This window comes from Ambystoma mexicanum, chromosome 1p (genome assembly GCF_040938575.1).
Source record: "Ambystoma mexicanum isolate Mex_15411 chromosome 1p, UKY_AmexF1_1, whole genome shotgun sequence".
NCBI classification, from domain to species: Eukaryota; Metazoa; Chordata; class Amphibia; order Caudata; family Ambystomatidae; genus Ambystoma; species Ambystoma mexicanum.
In genome coordinates this window covers 613,664,881-613,688,159 of record NC_090921.1, presented here as the reverse complement: position 1 = coordinate 613,688,159, position 23,279 = coordinate 613,664,881, and the positions used below count along the sequence as shown (strand labels likewise).

At 40.0% G+C, this 23,279-nt stretch overlaps 1 protein-coding gene across 2 annotated transcripts in view; it reads right to left on the bottom strand.

Moving 5' to 3' along the window:
• Window positions 1–251: 251 nt before the first annotated feature.
• PRR22 (proline rich 22) overlaps window positions 252–23,279 on the bottom strand; it is a 108,561-nt gene continuing 85,533 nt past the window's right edge. The window contains exons 2-3 of one of the 2 annotated variants that reach the window (XM_069641435.1): window positions 18,431–18,493; window positions 252–1,681 (exon numbers count right to left, since the gene is read on the bottom strand). In XM_069641435.1, coding sequence (XP_069497536.1) covers window positions 435–1,681; window positions 18,431–18,493 — 1,310 coding nt within the window. In that variant the 3' untranslated portion in view covers window positions 252–434. Of the gene's footprint in view, window positions 1,682–18,425; window positions 18,494–23,279 lie in introns of both variants that reach the window. The other variant, XM_069641516.1, reaches the window with a different exon arrangement.

The following is a 23,279-nucleotide window of genomic DNA, read 5'->3' as shown; positions in this document are numbered from 1 at the left end:
AAATATTACCAAAATAGCTTTCTTTTCCCTTTGGAGGATACATGAAAACAGTTGGTAGGAGTGAGGAGGTGAAAGATGGATCGCATTTTTTGGTCTGCGTATTTATTGCCTCTAACCGGTTCAGTAACAAGTAAACAGACCAGATGTTTAATTAAGAATATCTTTTTATGCAATATTTTTAGCTCATTATATACGTACTGATAGTTACAGGTTTCTATCATAAAGCATGACAACTGCTACCATTGTATACACATGTTTTAATAGCAAGGCATTTATTTCCACCAAAATTACCTTTATTGATACTGAATGGAACACTGATAAGAATAATGGCTTTCTGTTAAACTGTGCAAAGAACCTCCAGGTATATAATGCAATGCGGAAGTTAACTGGAGACAACACAAGAATACTTCTATTGGATCTGTCTATGGGTCCGGTCAGTAGTCCTCCATTTCTTCCAGACAATCCTGCATACCCAAATGATAACCGCCTGGAGATGTGGTAAGGTTTGTCCCGCCACTGGACTGTGTTGCACTGTTTACCCGACTAACTGCCATCTTTTTCACAAAAGGAAGGCTTTGTTTTACGAAATGGTTACTTGGCTCTTCAACGATTTCAGAGTCCAAATCCTCCCACTGAAGATCATTGCTTAACTCTTTGATGTTATAAAAATAGTCCATGCTGCCCACCGCGTCAGAAATCTCTGGGACACTGTAATCTGGAGAGAGTAATTCATCTGGCAGATTAAGCAGACTGATATCGCTCAGGGACTCTTTGCATGGCGAGGAGCTAGCTCTGATGGTCATGTCAAAGTCCTCTAGTTGGAGTCTATGTTTACTGTTTTTATACTGAGCTCGTTCCCTACACTGCTCACCTGCAAGTGGATCAAAATCTGTGTTTCCTGGAATGCAGTCAAACATCTTCATTGCATCCTCCAGCAGAACTTCCTCTGGCAAACCACGGGAAGTCGGTGCTTCAGTCGCTTCTTCTTGAAGACCTATTTGGCCCTTTTGGGGATCACTAGGGTGCATGCTCTCACGCAACACAGTTGCCCTATTGGGTGCGTCCTTTTCAGTTCCATTGCTTATATTCATGACTTCAGGATTAACAATGAGGTTGTCCACCTGACCAGTGTCTAGCGGACCAGTTTCCTTGTCAAGATAGCCGTTGTACCCCTGGGACTCTTGATGGCCTTTGCTGAAACGGGACAGATGAAGCTGGTTTTCAGGAGAAAACCTTTCAGTAAGGCAGTTGTATCCACAAGTTGGATGGCCATTTCCATCTCGATTTAAGCCAGGGATAGTGACAGCAAGTTGAGGTAGTGTGACTTTCTTTTGCTGTGTTAAGCCTTCCTTCTGACGGTTCTGGACTTTAACCTGAGTGGCTTCTCCGAGGGGACCAGTGTCATTGCCTTGTTCAGTTATATTAATGGTTTCGTCCTTGTTGTAGAGGGAATGCCCATGCTGGGTATTCTTTAGGGTTTGTTGATAATGTGCGTATTGGGTTGACTGGGCAGAATCCTTGGCATATCTGTGATTGCCTGGCAGGTTGGTGTTCAGTACATTTTGTATTCTTGGCACTTCAAGAAGCTTGTAAACTGATGGATGAGGAAACTCGTTTGCAATCCATTCTATATGATATATTCTTGGATCGAAAAAACAACCACATGGAGCCATTTGAAGACCTTGAAGAGAGAAAAATGCCTTATTACAGCAGATGCAACCACACATTTGCTCATCATCTTCTGATATCTTTCCTCTTCTTTGATTCTTTATAATGTTATGCTCACTCACCTCCCCCCTTTTAATATACTTATCTATCTTATCTTGTTCCTTTTTCCAGTCCTCTCTCCTCGCTCATTATTTCCCCACTGCTATTTTCTGCATTACAACTGGGCTAATAATTCTCATTTGATCCTGGCTCCCTGGTTTTTCTTCTAATTCTGTCTATATGCATATATCTGAGGTTACCAGAAGAAGATTACTCATATAATGACAATAATTTTCCATTGAATTGCAGGTTTGTATGAAGGCTTGTAAGGATATTTGGCGTGTTACAGCACAGAGTACAGCACTACTGCACAGGTAGCAACCAGCACAGAGTACAGCACTACTGCACAGGTAGCAATTTTTTTTTTTGATGCAGCACCAAATGCCTATGGTGCATTGCTATATGTGTTACCAGATTAACAAGGAAAGACAGGCTATTCAGTCAAAAACGATTTTAACATATAAGATGCAAATCTATTTTTACAGTTAAAAGCACACGTGCACATTCAAAAATGCACACTATTTTTCACCTGAAATGCCTATGGTGCGAGAGACACATTTGAAAATTAATAACTAACATTACTTATAACTAACCTGACTAATGAAACTGAGGTTAACATAATCCACTAATAAAAATGTGTCTCCACTGCAGAATTAGGCCTATTCTGAAAGTGAACTTTTAAACGCACATCCATTTTTTTTTCTTTTCGTTTTCTCTGCTGCCCTGTCCACATAACTACAGGAAGCAAAAGGGCCCGAAAGAACAGGAAATCAGTTGGTTACAAAGTATTACTATAAAAATGAGCCATTGTGTAGAGAAGGAGGAGATGGCATGATTGATTCTGATTGGAGCAGCGTCATAGCAAGTATCATGCTAGAGGGAGTGATCAGAGTTTTGCTGGGGGGAGTTTGAGGCAGAGAAAGACAGTCAAGATTTGGCAGAGCTGGGAGAAGGACCTTTTTCCTGGCTGGAGCATTCCTATCTGCAAAATTTGAGAATTCCAGGAAATGACCCCGGTTTGAGAAGGAAAGGCGCTCCTTTTCACTGGGGTTAATCTTCAAGGGAGCCACATTCAGAAAGAGAACAGCTGAAGAAAACTCGGCTGAACATATAAGGTAATTACATAAGTGTGGGAGCTGAGCGTGTAAGAGAATATTCAGTCAGAGTAGGAAAGGAGATTCCGGTGCCTTAATCACATGTTAATGTTGCAAATTGTGTTCTGTTCTCCGCCACTCTTTTTCGGTGTATCACAGACAATGCTGTTACTGTGCTATTTTATTTATTGCTGTAAAGAGTGAGATCGTGTTTAAATGCAACTTTTATAATACAGAAACATATTTGAAAGCAGACGGGTGGTGTATTTTATATTTACCAATACAGTGCTGATGATGAGGGGAGATTTTTAAACAATGCAATTGTCATTTTAAGACAGATGTGTGCATGATCATATTCAGTATGGACAGTTGAGAGTGATTGTTTGTAGCATAGCTCGTTGGAGGTACATGAGCCAACGGGAAGAGGGACTCTCTGAACATAGTTCCCTACCATATATAAGGTAGTGAAAATTACCACATATAGCTCTCTGTCGTAAATAAGTCAGTGAGATCGCCCATGGTGGCACACTAACACTGAAAATGTGGTATTCCTAAAATGTAGGTCTGAGGTCTCTCTAGTGATTACACGAAAAATATAAGCAAAGATAAGGGATTCTGGACATTGGGGCCACAAATAAAACAAGGGAATTATGCTCACCAAAATACCACCAACCACGCATACCAAATATGCATGTCTGGGTGCTGAAATAATGCATGTCCACTGTATTATTGTTGCACATGGCCCAATCTGAATACAAGGAGTGATTATTGCTAAGTTATTTTTCGGTGGTAATAAAATACCGTCAGGCCCCAAATCTCCACAAAATACCCTACATATTTATGGTGCGTTGCAGGCCGGGAAAGTGATCATAGAGTACCTACTGGGCGTGGCAAGCGTGTCTCACACTGCCATTTGCACATTAAAGGGAACCCATTTTATAATAGCAGTGTGCCACTAAAAACGAATTTCAGAATGTCACAAAGGGAAACCACATTCTCAGATCTAGTGCAATATTTAGAGGCAAAGTTGTTTGCACATGGGAATTGGTCGTCAAATAGCACGTTAGAATGGAGTAACCGCATTCAGGGTGAGGTGCAGAAAGAAAAACTAGACAATATTTTTTGCAGAAGGCAGCATAATTCAGGTCTGCCTTACAAGATTATTGAATGCAGCCGATAAAAGTGCAGAGAAAGACTGTTTAATACGGCTATGCGGCAAAATATGGTTTATTTTAAACAAGTCCCTGCGAATGCAAGAGAATGATACTCAGCTAATTAACAGGTTAAAGACTGAATTAGATGGGGCAAGTAAAAATCAGGAAATGTTGAGAGCAGAATTGGATGTATGCCAAAAAGACATGCAATTAAAATGCAGAGACTTTGATACTCAGTTATCCAAAAGCAAGAAACAATTTGAAGATAGTGAGCAAGAATTGGCACACTTAAAAGCCTTAGTGGATCACATTAGACGGGATAAAGATGAGGTTGTTTCAGAGATGCAGATTTTACAAAAAGAACATTGTGAAAAAGAAGGTGATCTCCAGAGTGCAGAACAAGAAATGATTAAAATGATTCAAGAAAGAGACAAGACAAATAAAGAGTTCAATGAATGCCAAAGGCAAATGTGCGACATGCAGGAGGTGATTGATAAGATGAATGGTGAAAACAACTATTTGCAAGATGAAGCCAACAGACTACTTAAAAAGTGTAAGGACTTAGAACAGCAAATGTGCATTCCCAGGTCCCAGGAGAGGCGGCAGGGTACCACATTCAATGGAGTGGAGGTGAATTCTAGCTCTGCCCAAAGAGCTAGTGCTCCAGTGACTGGGCCGGTGACTGAACTTGGTTGCAGCGCCCTTGGGGGATTTGATACTCCCATTGGGGGCAGCCACCAATCTCATACACCTGAAAACAGGAGTGAATCACAAAATAGTGCAATTCCATGCATTGCAACAAGTAGCCCCATAAAAATAATGAAATCCATTAAAGCCCTGATCAAACCATTTAAAAAGGGAGGTGAATGCTGCATTGAGGATCACTTAGAAGCGGTGCATGATATTTTTAAAGCACTCCAGATACCTAAGGAACAGTACAGACAATATTTTCATTTAACTTTAGATGCCCCGACGGCCAGCATCATAAGGGGATTAAATGAACAGCAGAATATGACATGGCTGGAGTTTGAAAAAGAAATTAGGCGTCATTTTTCTCCTTTTCAGTCATTGCAGGAGGCAAAGAAAGTCGCGTACACAATTACTGCTGGACCTAATACATCTCCTCGCCAATTTTTACAAGACTTAAAAAGAGCATTTTCTCGCTTTGATGTATCTTTTGACTCAAATTCCAATGAGTTTAAAACTGCATACTTTTATGGGCTACAGAAAGACATCATATCCCAATTGGTCCGTGAATTTGACCGTGACAAGTCCCTTGAATGGATTGTACATCAAAGCACAAAACTATATGAGGTACTCTATTGTCAGGGTAGAGAAAGTGATAAAATGAAAGATACTAGACCTAAATCTAAAGAACCCTCAGCCACAGTAATGGAAATCAGGTCAGCCAAAATGTCCCTTGAGTCTGCTCAAAGCCAAGGTAAAAATAATGTGACACCTGAACAAAGGGGTAATCAACAAAGATCACCATTTCCTGGACCAATGTTCCAATCACATGATCCTAGTAATAGAGAGAGCTACATCAGCCCTAGGTATTTAGGGGACAGACCCCGGGTAGGATACCGGCCTGATATGGCAGGTATGAACAATAACCAGAGACAAAATCAAGATCAAAGAAATGATGGTCCCTACCAGTCATTGGGGACACAGAGCAGATTTGATCCCAGCACCATGATATATGGTAATCAGGATAGGCCCCGATATGTGGATCGATTTACTGATAATGGAAATCAACCTAGGGGCCAGTACCCACAATCTGAGAGACAGGACATGAGGCCAAACGTGAACTACAATCCACGCCAGTACAATGATTCCCCACCAGGGGACTATAATCAAAGGATGGGTGCAACCCGCTCCCCTCCACAAATGAATCAAGAGTTCAGAAACCATCCCAACCGACATCAATCACCTGAGAGGTATCAGAATAGATCCAATCAGGGGGAAAACAACCAATATCGACCTAGGCCACAGAAAGAGGATCCTAGAGAGATGGAAAGGTTCCAGTGCCTTGAGGCCCAAGTGAAAATGTTAGCTGAGCAAATAGGAAAGCTCTATACAGCGCAAAAACAACCTTCCAAAGAGGGGGCTGATGGCCATAGCAATGACCGGGGGGCTTCCGAGAAGTGACTAAGTACTCATGATAACTGCAGTGCCAAAATGACAGATTGCTCTGATATAATTTTGCATAACGACTCTGAGATGCCTAATGGATTAAAAATGAAAGTACCAGTAAATGAAATTGTGACAGAAAGTGCAAATATTTCTAAAAAAGAGGTACGGTTTAACTTAGAGCTAAATAAAACAGTAAAGATTTGCACAAATGAAAAAGAAACATCAGGAATTCCAAAAGAACAAAGGGACAGATTTAAGAAAAATGACTCATGCATGGGGAATACCAGTGAACAGGGAGTAAGTGGGGATGCTATAGCTCCTTCCCTGGGCAAGCAAAACGATGACCCAACACAGACAGAAAAAGGAAATACTCAAAAGGAGGATACAAGTCAATCACCTGAAGAATTCTTTGAGCCACATATTTTTGAAGAGGCTGAAAGGGCTGGTATCACACTAAATGATCACAAATGCACAGAATTAAAAAATGACAAATTGCTGAATGATGTTGTTACACATGTTCAGTTGGAGGATTGTAATGTGGTCTCTGATGTTACCCAGATGGATGGGCGAACAGTGGCCACACTCCAAAAAACCTCTGATCATGGAGAATTGAATAAAATCTCTCGCGCAGAAATGGGTAAAAAGGAGGGAAAAATGTCTTTCCATTTACCAATGTGTTTAGCCAAAAGTGAAAAAGATCTGAGAAAGGTGAGCCCTGAACTCAGTAAGAATTCACACTTTTTATGTGTATTAGAGGAAGTTGAGGACAGATATTATGCACCCATCACTGTAGAAGAAAAATGCCACACCTTTGCTATGATTGACACTGGCGCACAGGCCACAATTATGTCCAAGGAGCTAGTAAAGAGTATCAATGAAGGGAGACCCCCACAGAGTCAGATCACAGTGAAGGAAAATCAAGGCCCAGTGCATAACTTTAATGGGGAGGAGGTGCCCATCATAGGTGTAACTGAGGTTGACATAAAAATAGGAAAGCACAGAATGAAACAAGAGTTATTGATCACATCTATTTGTGAAATTCCATTTCTGATGGGGACAGATTGCCTGAAAAGATTGTCTCCTCTCATAGATGGGGTGAATGGAGTGCTGTGGTCCTTAACCAAAAAACCATTGAGGCCTAAGAAACTAAAATCACAAAACAGCAATATAAATGAATGTCACACCGTTGCCAAAACAAATGATGCTGTGGAGGTATATCTCCAGAATAGCTGCATACCTAGTGTCACTGTTATATTAATGTGTCAAGACAAAATGCAGAGCGACAATGAAAAACTACCTGTACAAATATACTTGGACCCAAGGAAAGATTGGCAGACTGCCATAGATGAGCACACATTACGTTTTTATTTAAAAGAGAAAACGTGCAAACAGAATATTGTTCCTAAAACAGATTCAGAAAAACACATTACCACTCTGGCAGAAATACACATGGAAGAGGAGCAACCATGGGTTCATGTTGGTATAAATGACTATTTTAAAACAATAAAAGCCACTTTAGCGCTTGGACATGAAAGGAGCTTCATTAATGAGAAATTGTTGCAAAAAATAATGGAGAGGGAAGAAATCCCGAAATTTAGGATTAAAAACCAATATGTTTCTGGGTTGGACAGTCCAGACTTTGAAAACCGAATTGCAGGCAGATGCATGCTTAAAATTAGCATTGGGCAGAAAAAAATTTACCATAATGTATGGATAGTGAGTGGAGCACAAAATGAATTTTACATGGGAAATGACATCATGCACAGAATGTGTATGGTGTTAGATTTCCTTAATCAAAAAATATGGTCACGCCTAGGTGGTCCGGCACCTGAATTTGAAGACAAAAGAAGGGCTTATCATTGTGCACAACTGGTTCCTTATGCAATCGAATTACAAATGAGGAAAGATACTATTATTCCTGCATTTACAAAACAGTTTGCAATAACACTGAAATGCAAAAATGGACAGCAGATGAAAGGCTCTGATGCATTTGTATGCCTGAATGAATCCATAAAACAGCAAGGCCTGTATTATGAATACATTCCATTGGTAGACATTGGTGAAGGATCTGTAAAAATCATGGTAAATAATAAAGGTTGTCAGGATATTCATTTAGAGGAAAACTCCCCATTAGGAATGGCCATACAAAAATCACATTATACGGCAGATTTAAATAACATGGTGATTGGGAATATTCCTGAAAAATATGTAGATGCCAAGGGCGAGTTGCCAGAACACCTGGACTCTCAGCTCAAAGGAATATTTAAAATTCATTCTGTGTATCCTTATGATTCAAATGAGACAGTGTGCTGCCATCAAGAGGATTGCATAATATTTAATTTAAATGAAAATGAAACAGAAAATCAGCCCATTGAAGTGGAAGCTGATATGCCAAAATATTTAAAAGTGGCAGCTTTACAAAAAGACACAGCCACACAGTTAGAGGAAAGCGCCGAGATTCCCTTACCAGAAGATTTTCCAGAATTTTCCAAAATGGTAGAAGAGCAGATCTCCTTAGCGGATGCATGTGAAAGCAATGAAGAGAGGGACAATCTGAGGGAGATATTTATGGAGTTTAAGGATGTATTTGCAAAAGATGCTTATGATTGTGGTTTAACTGATTTACATGTGGCCACACTACCAGAAGGGTGTAGCAGAAACCCAGTGTTTGTACGCCAGTATAGACTACCGCTGGCATGTTTAGAATCATTGGCAGAGATTATTAAAAATTTGGAATCGCGGGGAATCATCAGGCCCATTCATAGCACATCCAATACACCTATTTTAGGTGTGTTAAAGCCAAATGGTCAATGGCGGCTGTGTGCAGACTTGAGAGAGTTAAATAAAAGAGTACCAATATCTAGATGGCCACTGCCATTCATTGATCAGGGCCTAGCTCAGGTACATGGTTCAAATGTATTTACCACATTAGATCTCACCTCTGGATATTGGTGCGTGCCATTGGCAGAGGAGATACAACATTTATTTTCCTTTACATTTGACAGGACTCAATATGCCTGGCTTAGAGCTCCGTTCGGGTACATCAATAGTGGGAGTGAATTTGGCATATTTTTGAGAAAGGCCATGCCGGATGCAGCGGAAAGAGGAACAATAGTTTATGTGGACGATGTCCTGATAAAAAATGAAAGCCTGAAAAGCCATTTTGATGAAATAAGACATGTACTTGGCCAATTGCAGAAAGCAGGCGCCAAAGTATCTTTGCAAAAAGCACAATGGTGCAAGAAAAAAGTGAACTTTCTAGGGCATGAAGTGACTGAACATGGGATAAATCCACAAAAGAAGAAAATAGAGGCCATACAAAGATTAAAAGATCCTAAAAATGTGAAAGGAGTAAAAAGTTTATTAGGGATGACAGGCTATAACAGAAAGTTCATTGAACATTATGCAGAAATCACTCAACCATTGACTAAACTGCTTAAACTGAATACTCCCTGGAAGTGGGAAAAAGGGCAGTCTGATGCAGTGGCTAAATTAAAGGAATGTCTTGTAAAGGCACCATGTTTAGCATACCCCATAAAGGACAGGGATTTCTTTATAGAAATAGGTTTTTCTGAACATTGTATGTCAGCAGTGTTATCACAAAAACACGATTTGAATCACAAAACCATTGCATATGCAAGTAAGGCATTTTCCCAAGTTGAAATGAAATTTAATGGATGTGAAAAGGCCCTATTAACCACTGTGTGGGAGCTACAACATTTCCGCCCCATTGTTCAGGGAGAAAAGGTAATTATTGAAACAAATCATCAACCTTTGCAATTTTTAGAGAGTAAAAGAATTAGATCAGGTAATCTAGCGCAATCCAGAATCACTTCATGGACGCTAGCATTACAAGGTTTTCCCGTAGAAGTGAGATATGGACAAAATAAAAAGAACCCAATTGCTCAAGGGTTAGCTGACTTACATGACTGTGCAGCTGAACAAATACCAAATGAAATGGAAGTAGAAACTAGTTTGCAGGAATTTGAACAATCACCACACAAAGCTTTTGATGAAAAAACATGCAAGGATTTGCCAACTGTATATGTGGATGGTTGTGCTTTTCACATTGAAAATGACAGTAATAAACAGTTAGTGGCAGGAATAGGAAATGTCTGGTTGAAATGTGAAGGTGTCCCCAGTATAGATATGAGGATTGGAGATAGGAGCAGTCAGGTGGCGGAATTGGCAGCCATTTATAAAGCAATTGCTACTGCAGTTGATAAAAAGTTCAGTGAAATTGTCCTGGTGACTGATTCTGACTATGCACGGAATAGCTTTGTGGAGTATTTGCCTGGTAGGAAAGCAAGAGGCATGGTTACATATAACAAAAAGCCACTTAAGCATGTTAAAATGATAAGCCATAGACAAATTGGTGTCAGAAAATAAGCTAACAATGTACTGGAGAAAAATTCGTGGGCATTTATAAACACCAGGAGAGGATAAGGAGGGAAATGATAAGGCAGACCACCTGGCTAAGATTGGGGCTGTGATGGGAGAATTGCTACCTATTGATTATTTAATAGATCAACCGGTGGTGCAGTGGAGTCATGACACGCCAGACCAAGATTTGATTGAGGCACAAAAGAATGATCAAATTTTGGGAATCTATTATAATCATTTGATAGATCCCGAACAAAATCCTTTAACAGAAAATGATTGTATGGGAAAAGAAGAGTTGAGGGTGCTATTAAAGAACAAAACACGAATTAGATTACAGGATGGACTCATGATTAGAGAGTCCATAACAGGACAAATACAGTGGGTAGTACCCCTTTCATTCAGAGGACTAATGCTACACCATGCACATGATGCCATAACCGCAGGCCATAGAGGTTCACAAAAAACATTAGAAATACTAAAAGATTATGCTTACTGGCCACATATGTCCCAAGATGTGGAATTATATACTAGAGGATGTCTAGTATGCGCCCAATTTAAACCTGCTTCACCAATGCATAGAGCACCATTGATGAAAAGAGGCCTAACTCTCCCATGGTCAGATTTGCAAATAGACTATGTAGGTCCTTTAAAAAGGTCGCGCAGGGGACACCGTTATATTTTGAGTGTGGTATGTTTGATGTCGAAGTGGATTGAATGCATTCCTGCACCAGATTGTAGTGCGCAAACAGCAGCCACATTGCTGGTGAACCATGTGTTCTCAAGGTTTGGGTTGCCACAAAGAATTGAGTCAGACAGAGGAAGTCATTTCACAAGTACTCTAATGAGTAAGGTATGGCAAATACTAGGTGTGAAAAGGAAACTACATATCGCATATCGGGCGGCGTCTTCAGGTACAGTTGAAAGAAGCAATAGGTCTGTTGTGGATATTTTAAAGAAATTTGTGGCAGAAGCAGGTTCCAGCTGGGATTTACGTTTACCGTTGGTTTTGATGACAATCAGGTCGACTCCTGCCAAAGCAACAGGTGTTAGCCCCCATGAGGTCTTGACAGGTAGGAAAATGGTGTTACCACAACACCTACTATACAGAACACATGAGCAAACCCTTGTGAGTGCATCCACAGTTCATGAATATATTGATGAACTGAGGAGGCATTTGCAACATGCATTTGCTTTTGTGCAGAGAAATCTGGGAAGAGCTGCTGACAGTGAAAAATCTTATTATGATAAAAAGACATCAGTAAAGGAATACAGTGTAGGGGATCAGGTGTACAAGTTTCATTTTGGAAAAAGTAAACAGAAAAATTCTAAATTTCTAGCAGCCTGGCAGGGGCCATTTCGAATTATAGATAAGGTCTCTCCTGTGGTTTATAACATTTTGAAAAATGAAGGTGAGACGGCGATAGAGCAGTTTGTCCATGTAAATCAAATCAAACCATGCCATCCCAGACATGAGATCAGGCAGCTTGAGCATGTAGAAACAGATAAAGTCCCTTGAACACAAAAAGAGAAAATAAATGGGTACAATCAGGAGGCAGTGACAAAGGAGTAAAAAAGTTGATTGTTATGATGGCACATAAACACTGTAGTATATGTAAAATATAAAATATAATAAATAAATAAATAAATAAATAAATGCACATATAACGGAAGCTCATGGTTGGTGTGCAGAGAGAAAATTTATTAAATATTGAATGCTGTTTATGTGTGCTTGTTTTCTTTTAACTTGTGTTTAATTTCAGAAAAAAAAAAACGAAATATTTTTACCAAGCATGTTTTATTTTTGGCAAAAGGGTGAAGTTAGTATTGTGCTATGTACTTAATTTGTTTATTTTCTATTTGATTTAGAAAATTAACATTATTTGGTCGGAGGTTCCGGGATCAGAGGCCACGGGAGACGATAGAGTCCTGAGTCCCCTGGATGAAGACCAAAAGATGCCTGCCTCCAGGTGGAGGTGAAGACAAGATAACCAGAATGCTAAAAAAGATGACTCCTATGGATCTAAGATTGCCAAGATGAAAGTGTACTCGAATGAACCAAATAACATCGCTGGTCGGGACATATCAGAGGCAGACAAGAGTCCTGACATATGGAGTTCCACGTATTTATTATTTTAATTATTTATTTTAATTTGTTATATTAATTATTTGTTTTGGTTAGTTGTTTTATTTCATTGTTTTTAATTGACTTGTAAAATCTAAACTTAGAGTAATGCCACTTCCACTGAGAAGGCAAATGTAGAACATTTTGTAAACTAATGAACTCAGATGAATACTGTATTGATTGCAACTTTTTCATTGATGCACATGAATATTCATTTTGTTGGATTGCTATATTGTGAAAAGAAGAAAAAGAACAAATTGTTTTTAGGAATTGGCTTGGATCGTAGCCAAATTCTAAAAACAAAATGAGTGTATGTAAGGATATTTGGCGTGTTACAGCACAGAGTACAGCACTACTGCACAGGTAGCAACCAGCACAGAGTACAGCACTACTGCACAGGTAGCAATTTTTTTTTTTGATGCAGCACCAAATGCCTATGGTGCATTGCTATATGTGTTACCAGATTAACAAGGAAAGACAGGCTATTCAGTCAAAAACGATTTTAACATATAAGATGCAAATCTATTTTTACAGTTAAAAGCACACGTGCACATTCAAAAATGCACACTATTTTTCACCTGAAATGCCTATGGTGCGAGAGACACATTTGAAAATTAATAACTAACATTACTTATAACTAACCTGACTAATGAAACTGAGGTTAACATAATCCACTAATAAAAATGTGTCTCCACTGCAGAATTAGGCCTATTCTGAAAGTGAACTTTTAAACGCACATCCATTTTTTTTTCTTTTCGTTTTCTCTGCTGCCCTGTCCACATAACTACAGGAAGCAAAAGGGCCCGAAAGAACAGGAAATCAGTTGGTTACAAAGTATTACTAAAAAAATGAGCCATTGTGTAGAGAAGGAGAGGATGGCATGATTGATTCTGATTGGAGCAGCGTCATAGCAAGTATCATGCTAGAGGGAGTGATCAGAGTTTTGCTGGGGGGAGTTTGAGGCAGAGAAAGACAGTCAAGATTTGGCAGAGCTGGGAGAAGGACCTTTTTCCTGGCTGGAGCATTCCTATCTGCAAAAGCTGAGAATTCCAGGAAATGACCCCGGTTTGAGAAGGAAAGGCGCTCCTTTTCACTGGGGTTAATCTTCAAGGGAGCCACATTCAGAAAGAGAACAGCTGAAGAAAACTCGGCTGAACATATAAGGTAATTACATAAGTGTGGGAGCTGAGCGTGTACGAGAATAATCAGTCAGAGTAGGAAAGGAGATTCCGGTGCCTTAATCACATGTTAATGTTGCAAATTGTGTTCTGTTCTCCGCCACTCTTTTTCAGTGTATCACAGACAATGCTGTTACTGTGCTATTTTATTTATTTCTGTAAAGAGTGAGATCGTGTTTAAATGCAACTTTTATAATACAGAAAAATATTTGAAAGCAGACGGGTGGTGTATTTTATATTTACCAATACAGTGCTGATGATGAGGGGAGATTTTTAAACAATGCAATTGTCATTTTAAGACAGATGTGTGCATGATCATATTCAGTATGGACAGTTGAGAGTGATTGTTTGTAGCATAGCTCGTTGGAGGTACATGAGCCAACGGGAAGAGGGACTCTCTGAACATAGTTCCCTACCGTATATAAGGTAGTGGAAATTACCACAAAATTACCACATATAGCTCTCTGTCGTAAATAAGTCAGTGAGATCGCCCATGGTGGCACACTAACACTAACACTGAAAATGTGGTATTCCTAAAATGTAGGTCTGAGGTCTCTCTAGTGATTACACGAAAAATATAAGCAAAGATAAGGGATTCTGGACATTGGGGCCACAAATAAAACAAGGGAATTATGCTCACCAAAATACCACCAACCACGCATACCAACCACGCATACCAAATATGCATGTCTGGGTGCTGAAATAATGCATGTCCACTGTATTATTGTTGCACATGGCCCAATCTGAATACAAGGAGTGATTATTGCTAAGTTATTTTTCGGCGGTAATAAAATACCGTCAGGCCCCAAATCTCCACAAAATACCCTACAGGCTTCAAGGGTGTAGCTATTTAATGGTGACATAGGACTGGCTGCATGACAGGGAAGTGAAAGATAACTGTGAAGAGAGTGTGAGAAGAAGAGTAAAGGCAAGAGACTGTGTTGTAAGTGTAGTTCTGTAAACAGATTCCTTGACAGAGGGGTGGTCAATTAAGTATTTCATCATATTAAAATCCAAGCACATAATGACAGTAAAACTGCCATTGTGTCGGTCAAAACATAATGACAACGGTCCCTGCAGAGGGATTCGCTCCTGCATTTAGGGATGTATGAGGCACAGATGAAAGGATTTGGCCATCATAATGTATTGATGACAGACTGACTAGTTGCGGGGGGGTGGTGGAGGTGGAGTGTGCTATCAAGAGCTACAATATGCAGAAATAGTGGAACATCTTGGTGGAAGGTAGAACCCCGTAACCAGGGGAGAACTAGTGCTTCCTGAACAAATTATGACAGGAATATTATGGTGAGGTAAAGGATGAGAAATGTTAGCTGTAGTTTGTCTCTGAGTCAAGGTGTTCCTTAACAGGTGTTCCCCCGGGGAGTAGAGAGGTATGTAATCCCAGAGGCATCAAATGTGGCAACTGACGGAGATCCTTGATTATCCCCTCCCCTCAACTGGTGATGAGCAAAGGAGATCAATAGGCAGGATTGCCCCACAGATGGGCCACTTGTCAAGACTCTTACTTTTATAGAAACCCTGGGTCTCGTTCAAGGTTCCAGGTGAAATATAAGGAGAATTAGTTATTGGAAGCCTTGTTAAACTTAGGCTTCTACTGCCTTGCTTGGAGGGAGTACTAATACAATGTTGGGCTACATTCTGAGATTATAATTCCACAATTTGTAGGGTCAATTTAATTTGAGTACTAAAGATATCATTATGAAGGTGAAAGGGTTCATGTTAAGTGTAGGACGTTTGCCACAGCTCTGCATCTCAGCCTCCAGGAGGCACTTTCGGGAGACCAGCTGGGTCTTGTCAATGGTTCACAAATCAGATCCATGATCCCATTCTGCCTCCTGCTTTCACAAACTCACTTTCCCAGAAGAAGGAAGGCGTACAAGCATGTCTCCAGGCAGTGCAATTACCAAAATGCTGTGGCATGAAATCCTGAAAAACAGGCACTCTTACCCAGAACGAATCTTTAACTACGATGTGTATGTACCCTGATTTCAAGAATAATCAGAACATGTTTCACAGGTATACATTTCCTACAATACAATTTAGGTATACATCCCAAAGCTCTGTCAACATCTGTTCTTTGTTTGCAAAGAAAACACGGAAATGAGGGGGTGGAGGCCCCCTCATTTCCGTAGGATCCTTCTTCTTTTGATTAAGTCACAGCCAATTTCGTTGCATCCATAGTTGGACTGTTCTTGAGATGGTGGCTTTTACCAGTATACTAGTTTTCTATGTGCACAAAAAGGCTCAGAACAACTTTTAGACAGTTCCACTTACTTCGGAGACCACGCTAAGGCAAATGAGTAAGAGAAAGTGATCCACCGTGTTTAATTCTAAAGATAGGTCTATTACTGTCTGTGTCAAAGACTTTTCTTCATCTTTGTCCACTCGTAGCTCTTATCTGATAGTTAATGGAGTTGGCTAGGTATCAAGTCAGACTTCACATCTCATAGTGGGTAATTTACTTCTAGGTGCAGAGAAATGCGGATGATGATGATCCTGTCAATCAGATCTTTTGTATGAGGCAATAACCCTGCCAATGTCCCCTACTGCACTCCAGAGAAATGCGGATGATGATGATCCTGTCAATCAGATCTTTTGTATGAGGCAATAACCCTGCCGATGTCCCCTACTGCACTCCAGAGAAATGCGGATGATGATGATCCTGTCTATAAGGTCTTTTGTATGAGGCAATAACCCTGCCGATGTCCCCTACTGCACTCCAGAGAAATGTGGATGATGATGATCCTGTCAATCAGATCTTTTGTATGAGGCAATAACCCTGCCGATGTCCCCTACTGCACTCCATGTGATTTTGAAGGGGAGTGTTTGGCATAGGGTCTGCAATGGGCTTGGTGCCGTGGTAGGTGGGGCCTCCGCTGAGATGGTGGATCGAAGGGCTTAATTACTGTTGCAGGAGAATGCCTGCAACACAAATTAAATTCTCATGGAGATTTTTGGATGCAGCAGAAGAGGGTTGGGCCATCTTTGTATTCACCAGTTCTCCATAGAGCTTTGGAAAGTTGATTTGAGGAAAATCCCCCAGTCATTTACAATAGGATAGTTTTGCAAGGATGTAATTTTACTTCTATATGTGCTTGTATTAGTAAATAATATGTACAAAGTGGAACAATGAATGTTTTTCTACTTAGTGAGAATTTGGATATATGGTTAAATGTTATGAAATATAGCTCAGTCTGTATCATATATAATCAGTACACAAAAGGGATTGAAAACCTTCCAGATAGACAATTATTAATGGTGATACTTCAGTATAGTTCTACATCCACTTTCAAAACTGCTCTTCAAAAATGTAACTTTGAGAATACCTGTGATGGCAATTAAGTCAGAGGTGGCGTATAATGTCTGTAATTTGGTGCATTCTCTCTGCCCCAACTTCCCAAAGTTTCTCTACTGTCTATGCCTGTTTTAAATTCAATATGTGTGACCTCAATGGGTGAAATGTACTGATAGTATTATATTAGAATTATAGCCCAGCTGCTGATGGCTAACCAATGTCCCACATACACTCTCTTTTTTAGCCTTAGTCTTTGGACCAAGCATATAACTGTGACATAACAGTGTGATGTTTCCTCAACAATAATTCTGCTGTTTAATTATTTCAAACTAAAAAATGCTTACAAATATCTGATCTGAATAGTAACTTTACAAAAACTAACAAAATAAAACAATCAGACTTTAGACAGGCACACAGATTCTGCTCTTTATGCCAGTAAGTGAACCGCACACCGCCTGGCAGATGGGTCTTTCCTCTATGGTCATTATAGGAAAGCAAAAGTGAGCACGAAATGCCAAATCAGAAGAAAGGAGAGTCAGACAATGTATGGGAAGGAGTGTCAGAAAATGTTGGGGTGAACAAGAGCACAATGTGGAAGGAAGGGGTGTATGATGGTCAGATAATGATACAAACCAGGAACATGAAGAGTGCATGAGGGGTGTGAAGATATGATGTAGGGCAGTGGGGGAGTGGGTAGAGGAAAAGGGAAGGGGTCTTTACATGGGGATGGATGGAAATTAGCAAAAAGGAGGGCAGAAATGTGTCATTGAAGAAATCAAGAACAGTGAGAAAAGTGGTTGAAGAAGTGGTGATAAAAAAGGAAACTGAGGAGCCTGTGATGTGGCTCGGTGTGATGTGGGTCTCCTCCAACATTTAAAAGAAAAAGGTACAGAAAAAAGGACAGTAAAAAGTAAACTCCTTGCCCAAATAAAACAACATCCAAAAGTGCAATTGTTCAACTGAAATATTTTTTTGAACCAAACCAATGAAAAAAGAAAATTATATTAATGAAAAGTAATCAGTACATTATCACATATAACCCAGGGAAGTCCATCCACATGACACACGTCTTAGAACTGTACTTATATCTGAAGAACAACATATTTTACACTAGAGAAACTCATAAAGAAATGGGCAGTGTATGTTTGCTGTCCATCAGTAGATAATGATGCCTTTCTTGTTTCTGCAAATTCTAAAGGATAAACATTGAGTATTGCAATAACGAGTTGTAATTTTAATGAAGTGGTTGAAATGCACTCTGCTCAATTAGATACATACTATACCTGCTGGCGGTACCTTGAATCCTCTTTTCTCGTGGCTCTGTTTGAGAGATTCATTTGGTTGTCCTGAAAAGAGTTAAAATATCATGTAAGTAACACTTTTTGTTTAGACTTCGACTGCTGGCGGTATCATCTGTCCCAAAGCTGTGGCAACAATAGTACTTTTGTTGTAAACATTGGCATACAACAATGTCTGAATTGAATTATTTTAGTGATGCAAATAAAGCTGTCGTTTTATTAAAATGGGAAATATTTTTCTAAGGCCTAAAGACTTGCTTTCAGATCAAAACAACTCCCCTTGCTTTTTGATGTAGACCCTTTGACCTTTTTTTCTCTCTCAGTGGCATGGTACTTACCTTGTACAGCCTCTTCCTATCTCCAAAATGATGTGCACTGTTTGCCTCCTACTACACAGGACATTTTCCTTACCTTTAATCAAGGCGCAGTGCTAGGGGGATAGACCAAGACAAGACAGTAGAGGATCCAGTTTTCTTTCCTTAACGAGGCACTTATCTCTTTCAGACCAGAAGGGACCACCACCTGGCAAGAAGAGTATCTCAGGAAATCAACTCCTTAAAGTCTGTGATAATTGAGGAACTGATTAGCCTGTACCAAGTAAGCTAAAGCTGTAATTTCACTTGGATATTGGAAGGGTACTCTTGCAGGGAAAATACATTTATATATATTTGTTTGTTCAATAACAGTTTAAGTGTGGATAGAGTCATCTTTAGCTCTCTCTCAGAGTTCTTGTATCAGTATGGAGAAAGGCCCTTGTTTCAATCTTCTACTCTGTGATGCATATTGAGGTCATCATAATTAACGCTCTGTTGTAGTGTCAGCCATTTTGTAGAAACTAGTACAAATCTGTAAACTGAGGACAGAGCTTTTGAATGTTGATATGAAGAGATTTTTGTTTCCATGCTGCGTTTATACTTTGATGTTTTTCCACTGTTGTGCTGCACAACATTGTGGTTAAGTAAAATTAGGCTCCCAATCCATAACAATCATCTGCTCCTAGATGGACAGAGTGAATTTCATTGGGCCCTTACATCTTAAATTAAGCACAATTTTCACAAGCACCATGCTGGAATTATAGGACATTCCTGAAATGGAGTTGCTTCTTGTTTATGTGTTTGTGTGTTTTTGTTTGACGTGTCTTTTCTTTATGTCTGACATTTGTGAAATGGAGCATGTATGGACACAATATAGTAAATTAACCACTGAATTATATAATACATCTTTTATTTCAATTTAGCTTAGAGCTGTAAGATGTGATATAGCAATATATTATAACGAATGAATCACTGTATTACATTAAGGATTTAATTTTCGCTAACAGATTATTATTTTTGCAAGAATGATGGTGTAATTAAAGTGTACATAACATATGCTTCATGGGCCAGATGTGGAACTTACAGGCTTAATATACGGTGCTCCAACGCCCTGCAGTTTGAGTGTGGTCTGCTTCTAACCTCTAAACTTTAGAGAGCAAACAAAGCAAGACAGGAATTAACAGGTTGCCCCATCTTCATTCTCATTCATATACCATCAAACCAAAAGATGCTAAATGTTTCCATCAATGTGGGCAGTTCTTTGATTGTACCATTTAAAAAACAATAACAGTCCATGATTATGACATTATGGAATGCCAACAACTTCCCTACTGTGATGAACCCAATGGAGTTATCACAGTTTCCCTGGCAGTGACCTCCTCCCATGCGGACAGGGAACGGCAGCCGCTACCTGATCCTGACCCTGCGGGTGGCTATATGAGGGAGGATCACATGGGAGCAGGCAACTACCGGGGAGATGTTATGACTTTATTGGATGAAACACAGTATTCCCCACTTTCACATGAGAGGACCCTATAATAAAGAAGTTGTTAATGGCCTATTGTCATTCTGGTACATGGACAGGTGTGGTCGAACGGAAAAGGCCTTAGGGACATGAGGAGAAACACCACCTGTGATCAAGAAGGGCTGTGGAGATGCTGTGAACTGTGCAGGAACTTCTGGATGTCGAGCCGCTTGAAGAGACCGCATTCTCCAGTCTGGGCTGCAAATGAAAGCTGACATGTGAACGCAAGGCTGCGGAGGATGCTGGAAGAACGTCGACAGACTCCAAAGTGGAAAGCGGGTGAAGGAACCACACACTGCCGAGGTGCAAGCAGAATCAGAGACGCAGGAAGGAACCAGTGACTCTGCCCAAAGCAGCTGGTGACCCCAGGGTGTTCCCACAAGTGTGTCAACAAATGTTTGAATGGTGCGAAATTGCTGATGCAGAAAATACCCAAAGTTTGTTTAAATGTAGTCAAGACAAAGTACAAATTCAACACCCAATCAAGTACAGATGCATGAGATTACAGTGTGCAGAAAAAGTATGAGCAAATGTTGCCATAGTCAGATATACCAAACACCTCACCGTATATGCTATTGTGGTATAGCTAAAGAACTGTGAAATGCATACAAAGTCCTGCCAGGTGAGCATACCAGTCAGCTGAAATTGTCTAAAGATTCCTGGCATGGGAGTATACAATGTGTTACTATAAGAGAAGTCCTGACAGACAAGTACACCAGGCAGTTGAAATTGTATAAAGATTCCTGGCAGGCGAGTATAACAGGTGATTTGCAATAAGAACTTTGTGAGTCCAGTGATGACACAAAGGAACTGTTAGCTAAAGATACACTTTTGCCATCCTATTTAAGAATCCAGGGGAAGGGGACCAGCCTCTGGATCCAAGGGTCTTTAACTTGGAGCACATTTTCATTGGAGTCATTCTTATACTTTTTGTTTTAAACACTTTTGGCAACATCAAGTTTGTTTGTTGTTTTGTTTGTAGTGTGAGGGTAAGGATAGGATATAGAAGGACGGCTTTTCAGTTACTCACTTCCTGACACAGACAGATCCTTAGTTTTGATTTCTAGGTTGGGAAATTCCTCTTTATAATAGGGCCAGAGAGGCATTTTCCCAACCCATTTTTATTTAATAAATGTTTTTAAACAAAAATATGACTACTTTGTGCCCGGCCTTCAGATCTAATAACTCACACTACACAGAAAAATCATTAAAAATAAGTAGAAATTGCTTTTGATGTTGTAGATGTGAATCTGCATGTCTTAGGGTTTACATGGAATTATGTGTTGGGTAAGTTTATCTGCAATGTACTGCATTCTTCATTCACCAAAAATATAAGCTGTCCATAGTTGACTTAGACAAGAGAACGGTACTTGCCAAATTCAAAGCACATTTTTTTGGTATTGAATGAAAAAGCATGTCATGACAGGTGTTACTGTAAGCTGTTATCAAATATGGTGTGTAGTTATTGACTGTAGCAAGTAGCACCAAATGTATAAATGCTTTATGAGCACAGGGTCTTCTTTTTTGTTTATGAGGGGCTTGTGGATGAGGACGGATACATAATAATATACAATTCCACAGCAGCTACCCCACTCTTACACACAATCGCGGGGACAGTTATGGTGAATTCAATATGGTTCTACCACACCTTACTCGGCAAAGCCATAGGATCAGTTTCAATTTTTAAAACATTTTTTTTTATAAAGCAGGATAAAAACACTGATACAAAAAATACAAAATTCTGGCACTGTATCAAAACATGATAATTTGATTGTGGTCTTCTATCAACTGCCTCCAACAATTTTGAAACAGTCAACAGTTTGTTAGCAGTACACGTGAATAAACTATTCGCAATATCAATTAGAAAATAGCAATCTGTAGTGGGTTTCAACACAGGGTTGTGTTTCCGGAGGAACAAGGGGACCATAGTTAGGTAAACCTATTCCTTGTTCAACGCACCCTTGACTCGGTCTTCAGGACACAGAATGATATTGATGGATGGGATTGACATAGACTTCTCCCAACGCGTGTTGGTGGAAACAAAAGGCACTACATTGAAAAAATGTAAACCAAAACTATTTAAACTGACCTGTATTAGAACCATTTTACAAGCTGAACCACACTGTATGCCACTCATTTTCTAATTGATATTGCGAATAATTCTCTCACGTGTGCTACTAACAAACACCTACATCATAACTCTTTCAAAATTGTTTGAGGCAGTTGATATGACAATTTGACTGTGGTGTTCTGTACTTTTTTGTTTTGATACAATGCCAGAATTTTGTATTTTCTTCCTATTTTTAGTGTTTTTATCTCGCTTTATAAAAAAATGTGTTAAAAATTGTGCATACACAAGAAACAATATAGCAACTGGAATAGCATCTAAGGTGACATCAAGTATAGGGAAGATAAGCATGTAGTTGATTAAGAAGCGGGCGCTTACCCAATTACAGTTTCTGCAGGTTTACTGCTATGCCAGAGTTTTAGAAGGAGGGGGGTCACAGTCCATAGTCCTCCTGGCTCCGACAAGCTCGGTACAGGGCCTTTAACTGTGGGCCTACGACGAGGGCCGGCTTCCACCTGCCGGCGAATGCCATTTGGTTCTTGTTGGTGACAACACAACTGGTTGCTTAGCAACCATGTACACAATTGATGCGAGGGGAGAGGGGCACACTAGGTGTGGCGGTCATCTTACTCGGGTAAAGAAATCATGCAATAAATGCAAAACAAAGGTTGTACCTTCACGTAGAATGTGCTTCACGTGGTAGGTAGGGCACACCGTGAAAGAATATGCTGCTTTAGGCACGGAATGCCTCATGGTGCAGGGTGATGCCTTAGAGGTCCCACAAGGATCGAAGGTGGCTTCAGTGCTTCTGTGCACACAGTGATGTCTATCTCAGCCTGAGCTGCTCCTGCGGCATCGAGGGAGTTGGGGCTCCTGCCCTGCAATGGATATCTTGGTGAGGATATATCAGGGGCAGGCACATGTTGC